General features: G+C 44.4%; 1 protein-coding gene across 1 annotated transcript; it reads left to right on the forward strand.

The window, feature by feature from the left end:
- The first annotated feature begins 21,982 nt into the window (after positions 1-21,982).
- LOC146171061 (uncharacterized) lies at positions 21,983-23,736 on the forward strand. The gene is made up of 3 exons (XM_084586531.1): positions 21,983-22,417; positions 22,625-22,794; positions 23,478-23,736. Exons 1-3 carry the CDS (start codon positions 22,001-22,003, stop codon positions 23,734-23,736), a joined length of 846 nt encoding a protein of 281 aa, XP_084442657.1. The 5' UTR covers positions 21,983-22,000.
- Positions 23,737-23,995: the final 259 nt, after the last annotated feature.

The following is a 23,995-nucleotide window of genomic DNA, read 5'->3' on the forward strand; positions in this document are numbered from 1 at the left end:
CAGTAGGGATCTCACGAAACTAAAACAGAAGAAAACAAAAAAAAAGAAAACAATTAACTAAGATGAGGTGCAAAAGAAAAGAGTCTCATAGTCACGAAAGCAAACAGGAGTTACCAAAAAAAGGTGAAAGAAGCGACGGAAGAGATCAGCTCCATGTGTGGTCTAGATATGCCAGTTCTACCCGCTGTATCGTGCCCCCCTACCCGCTGTATCGTGCCCTACACTTTTCCTTTACTTGATGCTATCACGTTTGTTTTCGTCTGATTTAGTTTCGTGAGATCGGTATTTAATCCTTGTTTTTTAATAAAAAGGTTAGTTGTGAAAAAGCGCTCGTGTTGTGTCTTTCTAAAGGAGTAGAAGGACAGAAGTATAAGGGGTAGAGTAGGAGGTCCCCGTTTTTTGCGCTACCTTCAAAATGAACAAGATTTAATTCGCCCAACATTCAACCTTACTACTCTTCACTTCTACAACGGGCTCTGTTACGTGTTTTACCTTCCACCTCTCCAGTCCAGCCTCGCTGATCACCCTAATAGCTATTTACAGCAACATGATTGCCTCATGATACGCAAGATCTTCCCGAATCCCTCAACCCGTGTGGATGCCTTCAACCAGCCATGCTCGACGGGTGGACCTAATCTCGGAGTTTTGGAGGCAAGGATCGACTACGTCTCGGCGTGTGACTTGAATATGCCGCATAACCACCAAGCACGTAGGTACAGGGAATGGTGCGACACTGCGCAACGGACCACGGAGTTTAGTTCTGTTCAGTTTGTTTATTTTTCAGTTTTGGTGGAAGGTTTCCTGGATCACGGCCGGTCTCGCGGAAGAGTGCGCTTCTCTTCTCTTACGGCCTCACCAATGGGGTCTGTTTCCACCGCCCGCCGCGCCTCGGTGGGGTCGCCACCGCCCCACTGCTGCGCCTCTGCTACCGCCGTTCACGCGCCAAGGAAACGCGCGCTCGCTCTTCGTTCCGCCCGTCTCAGTTGCAACCGGCAGATCCGTCGACATTTCCCCCGTTATGGTTTATACAAAGACGCCGTAATCAGCGTCTAAAATTTATCCTGTACGAGGAATAAAATATAGTCAACACCGCTCACGCGCGCGCGCGTCTTCGTCAGTGCGGCCGAGCACGGTCGAATGAAGCTTTACACTTACTTCAACATTTTTTGCCCCTAATTTTTGTACAGAAATAAATTTATCAGGCTATGCAGTGTTCCTTCGAAAGCTGTAAGAAGGTGTAGCGCGCCTGACGTGAGTGCATGGCAAAATGTTGGCTGGAAATTCTGTCAACCGCTCCTGTTTTCGGTTAGAGCAAAAGAGGCACCGGCGAAAATCCATGGCGCGTCTCAGATTCAGAGTAAGGAACAAAATTTACGCATATAGTTAAAAGTGCAGTGGTCTAGTGGAATGAGCTGTTCTAGCTTCGTTCAAAACAAATCAGTCGGTTGAAAGACAGAATGTGTATATGTAGTCTCGTGACAGACGCACGTACATGTTTAACAGACGTAGTCGGTTATACATAGATAAACAACAACCTTTAATCAAAGAAATGGGCATGAACAGTTATGCCTAATTGAAAAGAGCGGCAAACAATTAAAAAACTCTCCTTCAAAGTTATACATATTCTTCAATTCATCAAAACGTGAACTGCGGCTAGAACATTCAGTCTCAATCTTCCTGGCCGGTTTGTTCATATAGGAACCTGGCCTGTAATTCCTGTCTGTCACTTTCTTGGCATAATTGACAAGAAGGATTATGATAAGTTTTTCAGATATCAAAGACGCGGACCTTATAGGCTGTTAATTCCTTCAGGGCAACTCAGCAATGGCGAATTCTCAATTGCGCTGCTTGAATCAGGATTTGAAGTACTTCGAGAGCATTTGTGTGTGGTAGATGCACGAGTATTTTTTTTTTTTAAGAAAACCTTGCCCAATAGGGCAATAAATTCTGATTTCGGATAATGCAGTCCACTAGAATTCTTGTCCTCGTAGAAGAGAGTACATGGGGCTGCTTCTTTCGCTAGTTTCAAGAAAGATAGCGCAGCGTCACACCCGAATTGATTAACTTATCAATGTATCCATCGACGTAAGCTAAATCGGAATATGTGACAGTAATAGGATGACAGGAGATGCCACCACAATTCCGTCATTTCCTCGGTTACTTATTGTGGCCGAGCAGAAATTATTTCTTTGGCATCGACGAAAACGGCCTTGATTTTGCTCCAAGATGAAACGTCCGTCTTGACAATGCGGTCAAGTGCCGCTGTTACGGCCCTCGAATTTAGCATGTCGTTCTCTCCGCACATCAGCCTTACTTTCCCTAAGAGAGCATCCAGTATTGAGTTTCCTTATGAGGATCGACGGAGCCGACACCTTTCCCCAGGAGGTATTCTACCACTTGTACAGTAGACTCGTGATGAACTGCATTTCTTAAAATCTTTCTTCAGTGAAAGTTTCCTTCTTAAACGCTTTATAAATTTCTTGGATGCTTTCGATATAGCAAGTGAACTCGTTTGTCAGCCACTGCAATGGAGTATCACCAGCTGCATCATTTATTAGCCTCATTTTACCGCTTTAAACGTACGTGGTGCCATGAATATCAAACCAATTCTTTAATCGTTTTCATAATAAGCATAATATCATGTTAAATTCCATAAAACAGCCTTTATTTGCAAAATAGAATAATGTTTAAATACAACAAATTTGCTAATATATAAATTACAATAACATTGAAAACTCAACCTTACAGTCTTTACTTTGACTGTTATACTAAACTTAATATCATGCAAGCATTATGCAACTTACATTACATTTTTATGAAATTATTTCCATCTTCGAATTCGGTGCTATGTATGGATGGTTTCGCATCTAGCGCTGAAAGACGGTTTTGCTGTTGCAGTCGAGTTGCTGTAACGTTAGCCTTGAAGAAGCTTCGATGTGAGCAGTTTTTTTTTTTTTTTTTGCTATTCCTGTGCAGGCTTGGGAAAAATTCAGATTAAAATGGACAAAAGTAGCTGCCATGCCGCAGTGCATGTCATATGCTTGGAACGGCCTTTCCCACAGCATCGCCGCTATCACCTGCCCATCCAACTTTTCCAAAGCACTAACAGATCATATTGTATGTTGAACCCGCATGGCAACCATTGTACTTATTTTTTTTTGTATAATCCACCCCTTATGTAATACCCCCACGGGGGTCCTTAAAGGGGTCGTGAAACGAAAATGTAGCAGCCCAGTTGCAATTTTCCTTGCTTCAGTAAACATTAGGTATGCCTATTCCAAAATATCTCGTCGAAATATTACTTCTGCATTTAATAATACCATTCTGAAATCAAAGCATTTTTGCGTTCCTGAAGCGACCATGCGACCCTGTAGGCCGGAATTAGAAGTACTCGCCTACGTCATGTTTAGCCTTTTGGAAACGCAGATATAATCATTATTTCCCATACAATAGTAGGTTGCTGTTAAAGTTAGCAAATAAAAATACATTATATCAATTATTCGCTCACGCAAACGCATTTCTTCAACAATACTGTCACGTGACGCGCGGTCGGCGGCGGCGGCGGAGCAGGACGGGTGGTAAAGCTCACTTTACGGGTGGTGTCTGCTTCTCGCTGCGCTCTGGAACAGAGCGAGAGGTGACGCTCAAGTTCAGATTTTCGGTAACGACGGCTATACCTCGCTCCGCCGGGTACTCCAAATGACAATGGTTCCAATCTAATTTGTTGTTGTTATTTTCTTTTTCTTTTTGTGAACATTCGTGATGGAGCACAACGTCTTGAGCAGTCTCATACCACCGGTACAACTTGGTTGTGCGGCCGCTGCTGTAATTTTTTTAAGTATTATTATTCCCGGCGTCATTAAAGATACGATCTAAATACGGTTCCAGGTCAAAGAAATCGATAAGTGTGTTCAATCCGAGTGGTGGGTGGAGTGTTTCAGGAGCGGGCGCCGCGGCGCGTACTCGTATATTAGTTGCTCGCCTCCGCGCTGCATCACTGAGAATAGCGTGTCGAGCTTCGCTTCCTTTATTTCGGCCGGATGACCTGAACTATGGCACTACACGGAAAGCCGGAAACCGAAAAAAAAAAAAAAAAAAAAGGTTGCTACAATGTACTTGGGTGGCCCTTTCACCCTACGCGTTGTCGCAGCTTTGCTCCCCCACCTTCCCGACGCCTCTCTCGTAACCGTTCTCAAAAAAAAAAAAAAAAAAAAAAAAAAAAAAAAAAAAAGAGGAAGCATACTTCCTACAACGTCTACAGTGCTCAGACTTCGCCTATTTTTCCTGTCACCGTTAGGTTCTGGGTTTAGGCGTGTTGTGCGTGTTTGAGTGCTCGATATGCCAACCGTGTACGTCGCGATCGATTGCAGCACGGCTTCTCCGAGTGGAAGTAACGTTCGCTTTCACAAGTTTTGGCACACCGATTGGGTTCATGTGTTCGTACTACTTTCTACTGGAAGTCCTAAATGAACCTCGGCGTCATTCGAAGCTCGGCATGGACCGGAAACGAAGAAAGCTCACCTCAAACGATGCGTCGTACCGACGCAAAACCGCTGGCCCAGTGCATTGGCAAAAAAAAGTGTAGGTCGCGTGATAAAGGCAGTAAACGTAGTTGCGATTTGTAGCCTTACAGATATGCTTATTTGAGAACTACTCGACTCGCAGAAGCCACCAGTTCTATTTGATTGTTTCCTGCCAGATTGCCCTCATAGCAGTAATATGCGCATTTTGGATTTTTTTTTATTTTGAGCGATACCGTGAGGCCAGCACAACAGGTGCCCCTACCAGCATATCGTACCACCCAGAACAGGCCCCTTGGTTCCACTTCGATCACGTTCTTTCCACAGCACTCATCTAGCCCCATAGAACCTGATGAAGACTCCAAAGAGGAGGATCATGTTGAGCAGAGCTCAGAATCCTTCACATCATTTAAAAGACATATCTAGGGTAAAAATTGTTCACCTCAAAAGCTCATACGCCCCATGTCCTTGCATTACGATGGTGTGATTACCAGATCAACCATCCAGGAGAAATGCACTCACACAAGTGTTATTGATTGGAAAGGCGGATAGATTGGCTTAAAAGTTTAATATCTGACCTGCTACAGAAAGAGAAGAACAAAGAGGGTCATGACTTGATTAAAATATATACAGGAATAGTAACTTGTACCACAGTCACGAGTCAAGTCCTGTGTCATGCAAGAAGCAGCAGAAAGCCTGCACAGCCTGTAGAGCTTTCCATTTCTGGCCAACCGGCCAATAAGTCCTCTGAGAGAGGCCTGTTGCCAAAACACTTCAAAGAAGTAACTCGAGTTATTGTTTTGCACGCATATACTGGGACACACCACTAGTACACGCTCCAGAGTCTCCGTAATGTCACATGTGGAACATTCTGGGCAGTCCGCCTGTCCAATTAAGTATAAATATTTGTGTGTGAAACCACATTTAGATGGTCTATGGAGAAAGCATGCATAATGGCATATAATTGGCAAGTGGGTATGGATCCACTAAAGCACTACCTTGTGGCCTTGAGGACAAGTAGATATAAGGAACTCAGTGATGTGTAGTGCCAAAGAGTGGTAAGGGTGTGGTGTTGAAAACTTCCAAAAATTTGTAATGCAGGCTTTGAAACTGTGAATTCACACCACTTCTAAAGTGGTTTCCCACAGATGTGGAAAGCCTCTTACCAAGGGGCCACAAGCTCAGCAGAGGTTTGTGGAGAATTATGCCCTTAAAAAAAAGATGAGTCATGTTCTGAGCGGCATCACCACAATTGTAGGCGACGCTTGCGATGATACAGATCTGTGTATACATGGATAGAGTTGTAATATTCTCACCAGATGTATGTCAGATTAAGTTGCTTGAATCTACTAATTGATATCTTGGATTTCTCCAGTATCCCGAGAACATGCAAACGCACCAAAGGTTGAGTCATTACACACAGAGGTTGGGTGGGGTGGTATGGGAAGTCGTAGCGTGATAGCATTTGTAATTAATGGCAGCGGAGTGTACGTGAAAAACTGCTGTTCAGCTGCTCATCATCAGTGGGTGGCAATGGTGTTGTGCAAGTAGTCGTAAATACACACAAAGTGGTTCGTGTGACAATTATGTAGATATTGGGCAGGCACGTGACATTCTGAAGTAACAGCACAAAACGTGGATGGGAGCACAAGACGAGAAGACGACACAATGTCTCATCGTCTTCTCGTCTTGTGCTCCCGTCCACATTTTGCGCTGTTACCTCAGGATGGAAAACCAACAAGCCCAACCTGCTATTCTGGCTAACATGCCATTGTTTGAGGTGCATTGTGGCAGCCAAGGTTTATCCCAAGCACCTGCACTTCTATGTACATGTTAAAGAGTACTGGGAGTGGTGCTCATATGGGTGTGTACCATTTTCCTGGCTCGGGCAATCAGATTGCAGGCGGGCTAGCACACACAGCCCAAAGCACATGTAGTAGAAGTTTGGACTGTCGAACCGCGAAGTCTTCAGTTCAGTTCCTTCCCTTATATTTTTCAATTTGTTTTGAGTATCATACAGTCTGTGCTTGTATGGTTAAATTGCGAGGGTGTACATATCACCTGCGCTCCTGACCAACCTCACTCTGCATAAGTATTCACCAAGCAGTTTTCGTTCCATCAAAAGGCTTTCACAATATTCAGCGACACAAGCAGCTACTCAGACAGCATCAGTGTAGCATTCTTGGAGCTTCGCAAATCTGTGGATACATTGTTTACTAGCAAAACATGCACGGTATGTAGATATGTGTACTAGGACGCACAAGATGCCGTGACAATGTGGACTGCCCTTACGTCTACAGCTGCCCTTTAATCCTGTTACATTCTAGCCTGCAGTGAATTCAGCAGCAAGGTTTCACAATTAAATCATCCCAACTTTATATTTCTAGACTTGACCCCAGCACCGACAAAGTTCATTGTATTACCAGCATTTTGGTGGCATATTCAACCAGCAGGCCAATTAACTCAACGTCATGCAGGTTCTAGTGCAGATGTTTTCATGCAAACTACGGGTATCATCAACGAAGGAGGCTTTACTATACATACCTTTTCAGCACGCTGTTTTATGACTGGTTAAAGTCTGGCACATTTCAAAGTATAAGGCACATATTATTGTATGCATGTCTACAGATTGCAGATTATGCTGGCTTGCTTCTGAATGAGACTGCAAAATGCTGAAAATAGTGGCCACCTTTCAAAGCAGCTTTTGCAGAAAACGGTTTGATTTTTCTATTCCCCATGAGCCACTATTTTTCGAGGCCGTGTAAAGGTGAACGCGGCAACTAGAAAATCTAGGTTTGTCAGTGCCACAAGGACCACCACTTTGTAGTACATTTGGGCATTATCTAATGTTACCAAATGAGTGTTAGAGACATGTTGCTTTCAAAATAATTTATTGGTTAGCCGCAGGTTCATCAGCACATACAAAATTTTTAGGCTAGAAGGAAGTTGACCTAGAGCAAGACATCTTTTATTCACGCTTCTTTGCTGTCTTCCTCTCTCCTAAATATACAAATGTGTATATACAGCTTCACAATCATGATGTGTTGAGGTCAGTGCTAAATAAAAAAAAAATGCATCCAACAAAGGTATAGTTAGAGATTGAGTACACAAAATTCATTCTAAGTGAGCCTATATATGTCTTGTAGATTCCAATGGAAGGCAAGTATAGCAGGGGGCAGCAGAAACTCAGGCAGGCAGATAAAAAGTTTGCGGGGATCAGATGGATGCAGCTGACAGAGGATCGGGTTATTTGGATAGATATGGGAGAGACATCTATACAAGCAGGTATATACACAACTGCACAATTATGATGCATTTGCGGTCAGTGCTAAAAAAAATTCCACCCATCAACGGTATAGGTGGGGAGTGAGCACACAAAATTCATTCTAAGTGAGCCTATATATGCCTTGTAGATTCCAGGGGAAGGCAAGCGTAGCAGGGGGCGGCAGAAATTCGGGCAGACAGATGAGATTAGGAAGTCTGCGGGGATCATATGGATGCAGCTGATGTATCTGCGGTCAGTTCCAAAAGAAGAAAAATTCTACCCATCAAAGGTAAAGGAAGGGAGTGAGTACACAAAATTCATTCTAAGTGAGCCTATATATGTCTTTTAGATTCCAAGGGAAGGCAAGTTTAGCAGGGGGCGGCAGAAACTCGGGCAAGCAGATGAAATTAGGAAGTTTGCGAGAATCATGCACCTGGCACAGGATCGGGTTATTCGGATGGATATGGGAGAAGCATTTGCCCAGCAGTGGGTGCAGTCAGGCTAGTGATATCAACAAGACTAACAACTGGATGAGTTGGTACTGATTCATCTTAAAACCAGCCAGAAGACGAAACACGTGAGAGGAGCACAAGACAAAGTTTGACTAACAACTGAAATGTTACTGAAGGAAAGAAGCAAAAGAAGATTCGCACAGAAATGCACGTGCACGAAGAACCCCCAAAGCAGTGAAAGCGTGGAAAGCAGAAAGGGTCTAAAAAATCAAAATCTAAAAAAAGCAAATTCCTTATGGTCAAGAACCACTCGTTACAAAAGGGAAGCCACAGATCCAAGTCCAAAGGCACACTATACTGCAAAGGCTGAGGACGTGTGTGTGGCTAAGAAATCGGTCAACAGTCTTTTGGGGCCTTTTTTACATGTGCATCTCTGTGCAAGTCTTCTTTTGCCTCTATCCTTTATTAAATTCCAGTTATTAGTCCAGCTGTCCTGCAATTCTCTCTTCTCATATTTTCCGGCTTGTTTCAGAATGAATAAGGTGATGACTCTACAAACCTTGCACAAACTGGAAACCAGTGTAACTGTCAGATGGAAACCTTTCCCTTATTTGGCTTGCATTACAAATAGGGAGGACTTTACTGTGATGTCTGCCAAGGCATCCCCAAAGCCAGTGCGCAAGCTGGCTGTAGCAGATGTAGTGGTGCCTCCTGTTGACAAGAGAAAAAGCAATATTCACTTTTCAGCATAGCAAAATGAAAATATGATTTAGGTCTTTTACAAATTTGAAAGTTATTCATGCATCTGTACAATTAATTCCCATCTAACAGAAGCTGTACAGTGTAACTTTCACTGTCAATTTATTCTCCCTGGAAGTATGGCAAACTTTGAATTCTGCTGCAGGTGATTGAGAGAGAATGAGACCCACCCAATATTAGAACTCCAGTGCAATCACAATTTGCTACTGCAGCAAAATAATGCCTGAAGGCAATGCAGCTTTTGACTGAAAAAACCTGGTAGTCGTCTTACACCCTCTATACTAGTGTTGTGGCCGATGTCAATGTCCACGCTGATATCATCCGCATAGCACGAAGATGTTAAGTATGCGACTTATGCATTAAGCAGCTCTGTGCATGGAGTCATTCTATTCGAAGGAGCCATAAACTACAAGTGCACTTCTGTCAACAGCTCTCCGTTGTTTTCCCACAACACGGCACGTGCCAAACTTTCTGCAAGTGCCGCAAAACTACTCTATAACTTCATTTGCTAACTGTAAAATTTCCAACACTTACTCAAACTGTGGAAGTTTCGGTGTACTGGCCTTTGGGAGAACGTCTTTCTTTTTTTTTTTTTGGTTGTTACATTTCAGCACATGTAAAATGTCAGTGTCAAAGCATTTTGGAGAGGTTTACTGTGTGCAGGTGTTGATGATGGTATCAGTGAAGTCAATTTTTTTAATTATATTTGCACACTATACAACACTCACCTAATGCAAGTGGGTAAAAAAAAAACTAGCAAATAAAACTTTGAGTGCTGGTATGGTGATTGTTCTGGCAGCAAGTGGGGACAGGCTATAACAAGAGTTGTCGGGCTAGTTAGTGATCGTCTGCAGAAGCCAGTCCTGCTCTGTGTGTTTTTCTTTTCTGTGTTGTTTTTTAGTGCATTTTCCCACAGCTTCCGCAGGAGACAGGCTACTAGCACAGAGTCCTCCGAAATGAGATTGCTTTTGTACTTATTTACTGCATTTCTTGTGGCATTCCTTATGTATTTATGTTTTGAAGTGCTGCACTTGCTGAAGGTCATAACTGGCTAATAAAACAAGCAAATTTGTCCGGACAGCGTCCCCCCCTCGTTACTTCACATCAATGTGCATGCCCTTTCCATTTAGCAAGTTCACACTATCAGATGATGCGTGTTTTCTCATTTACTCGTGCATGGAATTAAGCAAACCAGTAATTTGCATGGTGAAACGTCATGCTCATGCGCTTCTACGAAAACAAGAAAAATATGAAAACCAGCGATGTGTTCGCGCTAACGTGGCGCAATATCAACACTGTAGACAGTGTAGATGATCGCAGGTAAGTAACGTTACAGGGGAAGCTTTATTTTATTAACACTGCCTTCCGCAATAGATTTCATTACAGCATTTCTTGCTCGAGAAAATGAAAAACAGGTGCCGCTTGTTCAAGTTATGTCGCCTTTCGCTCAAGGTTCTTACCTTGTGTTCTCGACTAGCAGTCCATGATCAAGAAGCATTTGGAGTAAATGCGGATGATCTGTAACACCCAGACGGCTGCTTCAGCTACGTAGTCGCCGCCGGGATCTCGCCAGATGCTCTTAAGAGCAGTCGGCATCGGCACGCACCGCCCGCAGCTGCACCTGTTCGAAAGCTTCGGTTAGCGATTGCGCACTCTCGCAACGGTCAAACGTAGGCTAGGCTGCGAGACTCGGACATACATACCAATGCGTAGTTCCGAAACGGCTGGGATCGGGAGGCTGACGGTCGGGGCTTCTGCAAGCCGGAGTTGTGCCGCGGTTACCGCGGCCTCTCGACACAAGTGTTACTGTACCGGTCGCTCGCAGGGTCCATCTTCGCCGACCTGGCACCCGAAAAGTTGCGTCGGCGTAAGGCTCAAAGCCCACGATGTAACCATGTTTTAACAGTAGCGACTATATTCTAGTTCACTATAGCAGCACAGCGACGCTGGAACCCAGGAAGGAACCTAGGCGTCGGCCATATTAAAAAACCCTGTGTGAGCGTAGAGTAGGGCACAATTAGAACCTCTAAAATACACCGAGCTTGGTCAACTTTGGCTCAGCAGGCTCCGGCAACGGGAGCTTCTCATTGGCTTAGCGCTATGACGTACTCTGTTGAGTTGAGGAGGACGCGCGCTAGGAAACCGAAATTCTGTTTTTGTCGCTATTAAATCAACGCGGGCGATGAAACGAATCGAGGTATATTATATGATGCAGGACAAGGATTCCATTTAACTAAGCCGTGCAAAATTTCCGGAAAACGTTTCACGACCCCTTTAAGGTAATAAACTGAACTGAACTGAACTGAATGTTTGCTGAGCGACAGTGTTTTTATATAATGATTTGGTTCACGTGTGTAGCACGCTGACGACATGCCACTGCAGTATCTACCTTCCGTGTTGTTTCATTCGGGGTCTGCACTCACCACGAAACAAGCGAGCGACGGCGCGAAACCATTCAAAAGCCACCCGCCGCCGCTGAAGCAGATGCGGAGCGAACAGTGAGCAGGTCGCGCCCCTTGCGGTGGCGGAGAGCGTGACTCGAGGAGAAAAGTTCCCATTGTTCACGAGGTGATTGAGGAGGCCGTAAGAAAGAGCGCGCGCTCTGCCTCGAGACCGGCCGTGCCTGGATAAAAGCTGCTAGAGCAGCTTGACTAAGTCCAGTAAACCGTTGCAAGGCATGGCGTACACAGCAAGCGTGTCAACAAAAATGTAACAATGAAATAATACAAACATAATGAAAACTCGCAGTATACGACAAAAAAGAAACATCAGAAAGACTCACGTATAAAAAAAAAAGAGTTTAATACAAAAGTAACAGAGCTGTAAGGTAAATAATAGAAAATAGAAAATTGCTATATTAATGCAAATCAAGTAAATGAGAGAACCGCACAGCCATTTGCACAAAGATAACACAATACATACGGAAATAATGCATAGATAAACCAATCAAAGCAACATATATTCATTTCATAATTTAGCAAAATAGCTCAGTAGATCGTTTTTCGTAAAGCCAGCAGTGTTTTTAAATATATTCAAAGTGCAAGGTAGGTTATGAATTAAAGACTGCAATTTGTAGTTATTACGAAAAAAACGGTATTGTCCATGTGTCTTGATTCTTTGTGTCCACCGAAGCATGGCGCAATTGTAAAATGCCAACGTTGATAAATGATTTGTGACATTCGTGGAAGAAAAATACATTGCTTACAGAAGACGGAATTCATGAAGATTGTCGATGCGAATGACGTTATGTGTTTGAACGACGTCTGTTGTGGGAAATGATCGTTCAAGGTTAGCAATCAGGCGAACGATTCTTTTTTGTAGTACAAATAATTTGTCCATATCGTCGTCGTAGCCCATACTAAATTGCCGTAAGTTAAATGGGAATGGAAGAGTGCATAATAAATCTGAATTTTGCGTTTTAAGGGCAAAGTGCTGCGGCACCGTGACAGTGCACCTACAACAGAAAAAAGATTTTTTGCAAAGATATTTGATGTGCGTTTCCAAGCTCAAGTTAGATAAAAAAAATACTCCTAATGTTCTATGCTCTTCAACAATGTCAATCACCTGCTTTTGAAAACTTAACCCATAATTGTGGTGCAAGCTTTTATTTTTGCCCGAAAAATGATCGCTTTAGTTTTCGCTGCATTTAATTTAAAATGATTTAAGCGGCACCAAACTGACAATTTATCTAGAGTAGCGTTACATTTCGTTAAGACATTGTTTAAGTCTGTACCAGAGGCAAGCAGTGTAGTGTCATTGTATATTATAATTCATCTGGGCATCCATCCGCAGCCGATTGCCAGTAAAGAAGAAGCGAGCGATTCTACCTCGAGAAAAAGTCCTCGTTTTGGGGAACCAGTGGCTTCCGGACCGATATACTTAAGACCCTACAACAGGGACCGAAGTTCGCCTACCAACCGACCTGGACACCGATTGACAAACTGTCTTTTGGTAGAGCCATCGCCCAGCGTGCGCCTGAACAGACCCGCCTCGGGTGCATTGAGGAATGTGTCGGCACGATTGCAAGGACTGAGCCTGGGACACGACATTGTAAGTCTGATCCCAGCTACAGCTTAGCAGACTTTCTTGTCACTTCCGGTTTGCGGTTACTACTGTCGGATAAAGAAGGGTTCTACAATGTTGTTGGTGAAAGCATGTATGCGGTCAAAGGGCATGCGGCCATTGAAAGGATTTCAACGCTGTACACTGAAAGCGTCGAAAGTTAGAAACCAGGCTATTGGGCTGCTTAAAGGCATGAACTTGCATAGTCTTGCAACGGCCGTCTCGAACGCGAAGAGTACGCATTTAGATATCTTCTTTTCGGTGAAAACGCACAAGCCAGAGATCCCTTTCCGTGTTATTGTTACAGAAAGGAACACTTGGCAACATGTCATCTCGGAAATCAAACTAGCGCACTTCAAAACAAAGACACAGGAAGAGAACGACAACACAGCGCTGACTTCAACTGGTTTTTATTAGAGAGTGACACAATATATATGTACGAAAAGTGGGCGTGAAAGAATTGATAACTGCTGAGTTTGCACGTGGCGTAAAACACCGAACGCAAAGTTAAAAGGCGCACGATAACAATATAGGTCAAAGCAAGGCAGAACGGCAGGGCTATGAAAAATAAAGAAGCGAAAAACGGGGAGGCATGTAGGTAAAAACAGTTAAAGATGACACGATCCGAAGATACATAAACTAAAATCGAAAAAAGGCCAAAAGGGGCGTTAAGAGCGATAAAAGCCAAAGGGGGCATTAAGAGCGATAAAAAACACAAAAGGGACATTAAGAGCGATAAAAGAATCAAAAGGACAATTAAGAGCATTACAAGACCAAAAGGGCATTAAAAACAGAATACCTAAAACAACTAAGGCCAGGCCGCTAGAGGCTGAGGAGTGTACTCGGAATCTAAACATTAAAACTACTGTGCGTCTGGTTCAAATATTCTAACTCGCGTTTAGTCAGGGCTATTGAGGGTGTGCTAACACAATTTTGACCTAGCTTTAGAATGTGAGCGGCTTCTCTGATTTCGCGTGTGAACTGATGTGCATTTCTCGCAATGACAGTGCAATTATGAAGGGATGGCTCACAGGGCTGAGAGGGACATTTTAGGCAGTGAACATCTAGGTTTCTTTTCGTAGTATTGTAAACACTGAGTGTTTCATAAGTCGTTCGTTTAGGCAACGCCCGGTTTGCCCGACGTAGGCCTTGCCACAGCTCAGGGCAATCGTACAGACGTGCACGTTCTCTGGCTTATTGCATTCGTGTCAAGTTGCTTCCTCACGGAATTAAGGCTCTCCTAAGAGGCTTTCAACCATCCCTTCATCATGGCACAAGAATCATGAAGATACTTCGGTCCGAGTGGCAACGACAAGCACCTTTCTACCGTGAGGCTCTGTACTTGCGCCTTCACCGCCTCGACAACTCGCGAAGAACGAAGATGAAATGGCGTGAGCTTTCTGCGCTCGGTGACAGAACTGCAGAAGCCCTATGGCAGTATGAGCTCTGCTGCCTTCGTGCCAACACACCGAAACAGCACGCAAGCCTCAACAACAAGGTGCACACGCTTGGGAATGTGGTGCTGCCAGACAAAGTGTCTCGTGTTCTCAGCTTGGTCCCGAAATACGCCGTCGAACCCAAGAAGTCACCCCCGGAACTACTCAGCATAGTGAGACAGGTCGCAAAACATGCTCCGGACTCTGAATTTTCTAGCTGTTTGTCTGAAGGTGTACAAGTGTTGTCGCGTTACAAGTTAAGTGACAAAACTAGGCCCTTCAATTATGTCGCTTCATTTTTAAGAGGACACCAGCTCTCGTTATTGGTGGCAGACAAAGTAGATGGCTTTGTTGTCCTGCCCAAAGGTTTGTTTGGTTAAAAGGCAGCTGCTGCTCTAGCTTCTGTTTTCATTCGGCGCGATAAGGTTTCCCTTTCCAGGGTAAAATCAAACGCTAAGCAAGTTTGCAAGCGCCTAAATCTTGACCGACTGGTTGCTAGCATAGATGCAGCAGACAAGAAAAGCTTGGACGTATTTTTCGCTGCGAAGACGCATAAAGTTGACTGTCCATTGCGGGCGACTGTCACCGAGAAAGGCACTTGGCAGAAATCCCTGGGGTTATTCCTCCAAACAAAACTCAAAGTGCTGACATTAGATGATCCTTTCCTTCTGAAAAATTCGAGACAAGTTTTTGATTTCTTGACACCACTGATGTTCTAATGCCTTTTTCAGTCGATATTAAGGATCTTTACTATTCACTTCCACACGACAAGCTTCTTTTGTGTGTTGAAAGTTGTATCGATGCGTTCGGATCCGTTACCTTCCAGAATTCTTGTGGCATCTCGGTGAGCGGCTTCTTGGAACTTTTGACAGTTTACCTTAGCTCAACTTTCGTTTCATGGGATGAAACCATTTTTATTCAAAAGAGCGGAGTGTGCATTGGCTCCTGCATTGCTCCAATATTAAGTGATATATATCTCGCCCATCATGACCGACTATTAGAACCGCAGCTATCTTCGTCAGCTGCTGTGAAGATTTTCAGATTCGTCGATGACTACTTAATCCTTTTGGCTAGTAACGAATGTACTTTTCAGAGCTCAGTTTCAGAAGTGCTTTCTCGCTTTGAACAGTGCCTCTCTCCCCTTGTTTTGACCCATGAGGTACCGGATAAGGGAGCTTTACGCTTTCTTGATTTAAGGCTATCCAGGGCAGATGACCTGTGCTGGTGGTACCAGCCGAGAGGGGGCAAGTCTTTGTTGCCCTACAGTTCAGCCCATTCTAAGATTGTTAAAAGGGGCATTGTGAACCTTTGTTTCACAAATGCCCTAATGAAGTCATGTGTACACTCTATGGGCCGGAGCATCGATGAGCAAACTCAGCGGCTGATCAATGCTGGCTACCCTGAGCATTTGCTGACCTCAGTAGCAGGCTCCCTCTTGCAGACGCTCAAAAGGGGTCAAGTGAGAGCTGCTCCTGAGCATCAACAAAAAGTTGCTGTGGTGCCTTACCTTCATAATATTTCCCACAGGCTCAAACGGATTGGGCAAAGGGCAGGCGTCCGTGTTGTGTTCTCGGCGCCTGACAAGCTTTCCAAGATTTGCCGCAAAGTCAATGCCCCGGCTGTGCGAAAGCCAGCCTGCCCTGTTAGGCACCAGGCACCTTTCGTTCCCTGCCAAGTTGGTGTCGTCTATAAGATTGCCCTGAGCTGTGGCAAGGCCTACGTCGGGCAAACCGGGCGTTGCCTAAACGAACGACTTACGGAACACTCAAACAGTGTTTACAATACTACGAAAATAAACCTAGGTGTTCACTGCCTAAAGTGTCCCTCTCAGCCCTGTGAGCCATCCCTTCATAATTGCACTGTCATTGCGAGAAATGCACATTTGTTCACACGCGAAATCATAGAAGCCGCTCACATTCTAAAGCTAGGTCAAAATTGTGTTAGCACACCCTCAATAGCCCTGACTAAACGCGAGTTAGAATATTTGAACCAGACGCACAGTAGTTTTAATGTTTAGATTCCGAGTACACTCCTCAGCCTCTAGCGGCCTGGCCTTAGTTGTTTTAGGTATTCTGTTTTTAATGCCCTTTTGGTCTTGTAATGCTCTTAATTGTCCTTTTGATTCTTTTATCGCTCTTAATGTCCCTTTTGTGTTTTTTATCGCTCTTAATGCCCCCTTTGGCTTTTATCGCTCTTAATGCCCCTTTTGGCCTTTTTTCGATTTTAGTTTATGTATCTTCGGATCGTGCCATCTTTAACTGTTTTTACCTACATGCCTCCCCGTTTTTCGCGTGTTTATTTTTTATAGCCCTGCCGTTCTGGCTTGCTTTGACCTATATTGTTATCGTGCGTCTTTTAACTTTGCGTTCGGTGTTTTACGCCACGTGCAAACTCAGGAGTTTGTCAATTTTTTCACGCCCACTTTTCGTACATATATATTGTGTCACTCTCTAATAAAAACCAGTTGAAGTCAGCGCTGTGTTGTCGTTCTCTTCCTGTGTCTTTGTTTTGAAGTGCGCTAGTTTGATTTCCAAGATGATTTACCAACTAGCCCGTTCTTCCACCCTTGCATGTCATCTCGAGCTATCTTTTCAAGTTCCTATCTGGCTTGCATATAAATTACCTATTTTTGGTTCCAAATTATGACAAACTGGTAGATGTGTTGAATAAGTTTCATCCTGGAAGCAGTAGAGCCTTTAGCATTGATGTTATGGACCTGTTTTATTCTTTACCCCACTCAGCCCTTATGCATAGTGTGAAGGACTGAATTTGTGAATCAAGTGATGAGTCAGGTTTCAGAAATAGTGCAGGAATCCCAGTGGAGTTCTGAAGACATAAAACTACGCAGAGGAGAGGACACAGAAACGATTCAGACAGGACGAGCGTAGACTAGCAACGGATGTATTAAACGAAACTTCCTTCCTTCAAGAGCATAACATATGCGCAACCAAACTCAACTCCAAAAACAAAAGTACCCTATCTAATCAACCCAAAAAGTCGGGTTCTTTCTGATACAGGTGAATTGATGCCTCGCTAACACATTTTTGCGCACCGTATCTAGCAATTTGCTAGGCTTCAAAAATCTCGCGTGCCTTCCTTACCAACTAGCCTCTCATCACACACTTCTAGAAGCCGGTGGAATTTCTTTCGTTCTACCTGAAGTCTACCCATGCTGCATGGGAAGGCAAAACATTCATACAGAAGTCCAGTGTATGTATTGGCTCACGTGTGCCACCCAAGGAGGATACAAAAAAACTGTTGGAGTGGAAGTCCCCTATACCGGCCAATGGGCTGGGGTGAAGCCTGCGGCGGCCATCGTGGTGGGCAAGAATTGGTCTGCCAAGCGCTTGAAAGCGCTGTTCGCGGGCGTCACCAGTGTGTTTCAAGTGCCTAAAATATTTCTGAGTTCTAATGCAATGTTGTTGGCTACCAGCTGAGCAAGCCTTAATTAAACACGGTGAACTAATTAACTGCTAATGAACTTTAGACTTCACACATCATCGAGTCATATGTCGTTAGATAGTATATGTCAAGTACAAGTGCACTGGCTTGACTTAATTCCTAATTAATTATGCTGGTTAGATAATTGTTCATAATTGTTAAAATACATGCATTGGCTACAAGTGATATATCGTAGGGTAGCTTATGCCGAGTAGAAGTGCTTTAGACTAACTGCTCATATTAATTAATAACCGCTAATTAGGCAATTGTAAGTAAACCTGAATTGGATGCTATCCTTTCAAGTCATATATCGTGGTGTAGCTTATATTGAGTACAGTTGTACTAAACTAATATCGTTGCAATTAGCGGTAAATAGCTAAACCGTGCAGCATACATGGCAGTAATTGAATTACTGTAATGTAATTACTGTAATTTTATTACTTTCTTCGGTAATTTGTAATGTAATGAATTACTTCTCTGCTCTGGTAATTCGGTAATGTAATGCATTACTTTCGACTGGTAATTTCCCAGTAAAAGTAATTAATTACTCTCGAAATTACTTTTGTTCCAAAAGCACCACTGCTGCTTGTAGAGCAGAGTTCGGGGTTCATTTCTGTAGTCAAATACACGGAGGGAAAAAAACGCGGAAGAGTGGGGCCGCCAAGGAAGTTAACTCACGGGCGAGGGGCGACGAGCGCGCAGGCAAGCGCAGTCTCTTTGCGCCAAGTTCTACGAAGGCAAAGCTATGCAGCTTTCACGACCGCACACGCACGCACATTGCTCGGCAGCAGGTTGTGTTCCACACGCGCACATACAGGGTGTGTACATGAGACCGACAAAGTTGGGTCGGAAGTGAGTGAAAAACGTTTGTTTTCTGATATGGCGGGCCTGTCGACCGAAAACCGGCTGTCGGACTCATACGCTAGTGCACGGTGAAAGGGAAGGCATGCTATCTTGCCTTTACGAAGGGAAAGCTATGTACTACTTGCTGCACTGTACACGCTCACAGTCACACTCAACAACGTGCCTGAGAAAGGGCTCAAGTGACCGGCAGCTTTAGTCAGAATCGCGCAGAAGCGTTTGCCAGACCGCCGGCCTCTCGTTGTCGCTTTGTTTTGTTAAGCAGTGGAGAGCACCGGGAGCCCTCCATCCAGTGCCTGAAGAATACGGCCTGCTGAAACGGAGACTGGCGGGTCTCGAAAAGAAATTTATTGCTCAGTCATTCTGTTCGTTCATGCCGCAAAAAACTCTAGACGATGCGGCGCCGAACCCGGGCGGGAGGGCAGAAGCATGTTAGGTCGGCGTTCGCGTAAACAGATGGCCCAGTTAGGAAGTAAACGAAACGGAACGCGCGTGCACTCCCTGGTATGGCACGCCGTTTAAGGCGACGCACAGCGCATCGTGGACATCGGCGCCTATCGGTAGAATTTACTGCCCTGACAAGACAGCCGCGAGAGAAGTCGTGCTTGGCCCCTAATAGCCCTAGGCCGAGCAAGAGGCGGCACTCTTCTGAAGTCCACGAGATGCGGACAGTGGGCGCACCGCGGCTCCCCCGGTTACACCCACGCAGGCCGCACTCGTGCTCGCGGTCGCGTTACGTCGTCGCTGCGAGGCGAAGGGGGACACCGGAAGGGCTCTTACAGAAACCATTGCCGCAAGCGGCTGCAGGTGCTGAGTCCGGGCGCTTTCCAGGCAACAAGTAACAAGCTTCGGAAAGCTTGAATGGTGCGGACAAGACAGCGAAGAATTTGGCGCCTTTACTGACGGGAACTACTAAAAGTGATAAGTGTTTGGCTGGCGCTGTGTTTGTTTTAGTTCGGTAATGTACCGAGTTCTGGGAACGCAAAGAAGGTCAACTGTCAGCGGAAACTGAATTTGGCGGGAAAAAAGTGAAATGTGTGCCACGTATTTTGAAAACAAAACTTGGTGTTCTGGTGGTTTTTTTTTTTTTTTTTTTGAGAGAGATAGACTTGTAGCACTGTTGAAGTTGAAGGGCGTGGTGCACCATTCAGTGAGCCAATCTTCTTTGGATCTCACTGAGCGCACCAGAATTTGGGAGATATTTTGACGTTTTTTTTTTAGTTTTAGAATCAGAGAAAGAGTCATTAACACTGTCAAAGTTAATGGTGTGAGAGTCGGTTCAGTGGACCAATCGTCTTTTAAGTTAATTCTGATTGGGTGACTGCAAAATGTGGGACGGTCTTCTGATGTACCAAAAACCTGGCTCCGGGATCCTGATCTCAAACTTTGCTTCTGAGGCCTGACAACGGTAATGAGTTTGCGAAAAGACGAGCTTCCGTGGCCGGATCTCAAGCCCTATTTTGAATTCAAGTCAAAAATAGGAGACAATGTTACTGTAACGTGCAAGTTATGTCCGCCAGGACCGAAGACGTTATCCTCCAGCTCCAAGGCTTCATCAAATTTGCTAAAGCACCTGCAGGTAAGTTTTTATTTTCTACTCATACCCTGTATTCTGAGTTCGGGGAAAAAAAAAAAAAACCGCGCTTCCATTCTCTTCTGTGACTGATCGGCGATTGCGAACTGAACATTGCCAACGCGTATGTGGTAAATTGTTTGCTCAGAAGGCAGAGCTTTTTCTTCGGCTTGAGGCACGCTATTAACTGCGTAGTACATTAACAGTGCGTCTAAGACCTTGGTTTTGCTTTCGTTGTGGCGTGAACTGCGCGGCTGATAAGCTAGTTTAATATACTAAGATATTTGATATTGAGGTCATCTTGTTGCACATTTACGAAGCTTTGTTGAGAATGCAAAATGCCAGGGCGTGCATATTGTTCTTAGACAAATTTCAAATTTATTACAGCTTACTTCTTTACTGACTTAACGTGGGATGTTTCTAATTCAAGGTAGGGGAGTGCCCAACCTGGCAATAGAACAGTATGCGCCTTGTTGGTGTTACTTGAACTTGACATATGCTTGCTGCGACGCACTGAGTGCCTTGTTTATTGTGTGCTCATTTGTAAAAAAAAAAAAAAAAGTACATCTAGCCTCGATAGCTAATCAAAGGAATTTTGTCGTGCAAAGTGTTTTTCTTCGCGTACTGCTTTCTTCTCAGCTTGCCAGTTTTCATAGAAACACTGAGGTATGAGCCGAGCAAAGAAGAATAATTAGCCGTGTAATCTCCTTTCTGATAACGTATAGTCTAATACTTCCAAGTATTACCTTGCAGAGTAAGGACAGAGATCTTTTTGTTTACTCTTATAATTTTTTTTTTTTTTCAGAAAAAGCACCCATACGCTTTGCAAGAACGTGATGTTAGAAAACAGAAACGGTTGCCAGAAGACTCTGATGAAGGCTCTTCGTCTGCTCTTAAGCAGAAAAGACTGGAAGGCTGTTTTCTAAAAAGAGTGCCCACGCCGTCGCAGCAGGAAGTAGACTCGGCTGTAACGAAGTTCGTTATAGGATCATTCCAAAGCTTCTCCGTAGTTGAACACGAAGATTTTATCGGTCTTTTAGAGACACTTCAACCTGGCATCAAAGTGCTCTCCCGTCGGGCAGTAGCTGAGAGAGTCAACAAAATGTACGAAGAAATGAAGGACAAGCTCCGTGCCACCCTTCGAGATGTGTCATCTGTGTGCTGCACAGCCGACTGCTGGACATCCTTTCGTCGGTAAGCAAGCTTACATTGCGACCTCCCTGTAACACTATTAGAAGCATGCATTTTTCTTTGTAAAGCATTTTGTGGTATTCTTCTAACCAAAATTTATTCATTGCAGGAGCTTTCTTGGTGTAACCGTCCACTGGCTGGGCGAAGACTGCACGAGAAAGTCTGCTGTACTGGCATGCATGCGCCTCACTGGACACCATACGTACGACGTACTCGCGCACGCACTGCATGGTGTCTTAGTGGACTATGCAATTCTGAACAAAGTCACCGTGACCGTCACAGACAACGCGTCAAACTTGGCGAAGTCATTCAGGTAAAATGTCTTCGTACTTATCGCCTTAATTATTTCTAGTATCTCCGTCTAAAAACAGAGCCCTCATTTTATCGCTTGCAGGATATTTGGTCCGCAACAAAACAGAGAAGATGATGAAGACATAGAAATGGTCAGCGTGCAGGATATTCTCCAAGTTGTTTCTGACTCGGATACCCCTCCCGATCCAGACGAACCAAGGCTGCCAAAGCATGAACGCTGTGCGGCGCACACGCTTAATCTCATTGCCACCATTGACGCTGAACGGGCTCTGCAAGACGTTCGGTACAAGCGTGCATATACGCGCGTAATGAGCACCTGCAAGGCCTTATGGAATAAGCAGCAGCATTCCTCTATAGCCTCAGAGGCAGTGCAGCAGCATTTAGGGCGCTTTCTAATTGTACCATGTGCAACAAGGTGGAACTCCCTGTTCAATGCTCTGGACCAGATCAGGGAAGCAGGAACACGCATCAACAAGGTTCTCGACGCCCTGAACATATCCCGGATCCTTGGAGATGACCTTGTCTTTCTGGAAGAGTACACGTCGGTAATTTGACATTTTTATCTCTATATGAAATTATTTGCTATTATTATATAGGCTCAAGTAAGCGTTGATGATGTTAGTTATGCGTGCCAAAAATATTCATTATAAGATATCAATATCGCGGAGTTCTTAAAGCAATTAACGCATTACAGACATGTGATTAAATATTACGCTGTGCTTAAATGTACTGCTTCAATCCTGCTCTTTCAGGTTCTACGGCCAGTAGCGCGGTCCCTCGACATTTTGCAGGGGGAGAAATACATGTTCATGGGGGCACTTTTGCCAACGCTGTGGTCTCTTCAACGGTCGCTGCACTGTCCTCAGGCGCTACACTATTGCCAACCACTTCTTGACGCTGTGAAATGCGGCGTCGGGAAGAGGTGAGTTTTTCGAACTTGATCTGTGTAGTAGATGTCCTTTCAAATTCAGGGAATCTTTCTAGCGCGTCAATGAGCGGACGCGGCTGTGAGAATGGAGTCGATATATGTGCATCAAAAGCCTGAAACATCAATTAGCATGGCAGAAGTATATGAGTACCTGATTATACGTTTGTGTTCCATGTGGTGATGCGTAGCTTATATGTTTGATCGGTGTGGAAATTTGTACGTGTCTCACACTACAAAACTAAACGTCACATCCAGCTGGTTTATCACGTTGTAGGAAAGCTGGCACACAAGTGTGAAGTTTTAAACATCGCTCCCATTAGAAGAAATGGTTGTGTGGAAGAGTGAGACAAGATCGAAAACCAACAAGCGAGGGCATTGTTGGCTCCGAGTCATGTCATGCTTTTGCGTCATCCATTTAATTATTAGACGGCACTAGCTGACACCGTCGTCATCGTTGCCCTCACTACGAGCTGGCACTTATAATTTTTAAGTTAAAGTGAGATTTTCACTTGTAGTGGAGAAGTGCGGAAAACGCTTTTCTAGTATGCCCGTAGATCTTATTACCCATAAATAAATGCAACAGTAACTGACTTACAGAATATCTGGAATATTGATGATAATGCGGATGACTACTTGGTCACATATAAGTTGTAAGCACTATGGTATGATTTATCCAGGTTTGCGCACCAGCTTGCGGACCCGGACTACACCATTGCCGCGGCCACACATCCACGTTTCAAGTTGGCTTGGCTCCAGGACGACAAACTTGAGCGGGAAAAATGGAACCTAGTCCGCTCCTGCTACCAGGCGCATTTCAGGGATGAAGAATCTCTAGATCATGTCGCTGCGCCACCCAACATTGATGCTGATGATGATTTTTTCAACATCAAGAGGGCGGGACCACAAAACTCAGTGAACGACGATTTTCATCGATGAATGAAGAGTGCAGTCACTGACTTTACGGCTTTTGAATCATATCCAAGAATTAAAAAGCTCTTTATGATGTATAACACTGGGCTGCCTTCATCTGCGTCTGCAGAACGACTCTTCAGCATGGCCAAGGACACGCTTTTTTCAAAGCGGGGCAAAATTTCCGACGCGCACTTTGAAGCGCAGTTGCTTTTGCGTTGTAATAAAGAACTCTGAAATGCTTTGGGAGCTGTGAGCAGTGCACTTTTTTGCATGTTAAAAAATT

This window comes from Amblyomma maculatum, unplaced genomic scaffold, assembly GCF_055883805.1.
Source record: "Amblyomma maculatum isolate TAMU_Amacu unplaced genomic scaffold, ASM5588380v1 scaffold_23, whole genome shotgun sequence".
In the NCBI taxonomy this organism is placed as follows: domain Eukaryota; kingdom Metazoa; phylum Arthropoda; class Arachnida; order Ixodida; family Ixodidae; genus Amblyomma; species Amblyomma maculatum.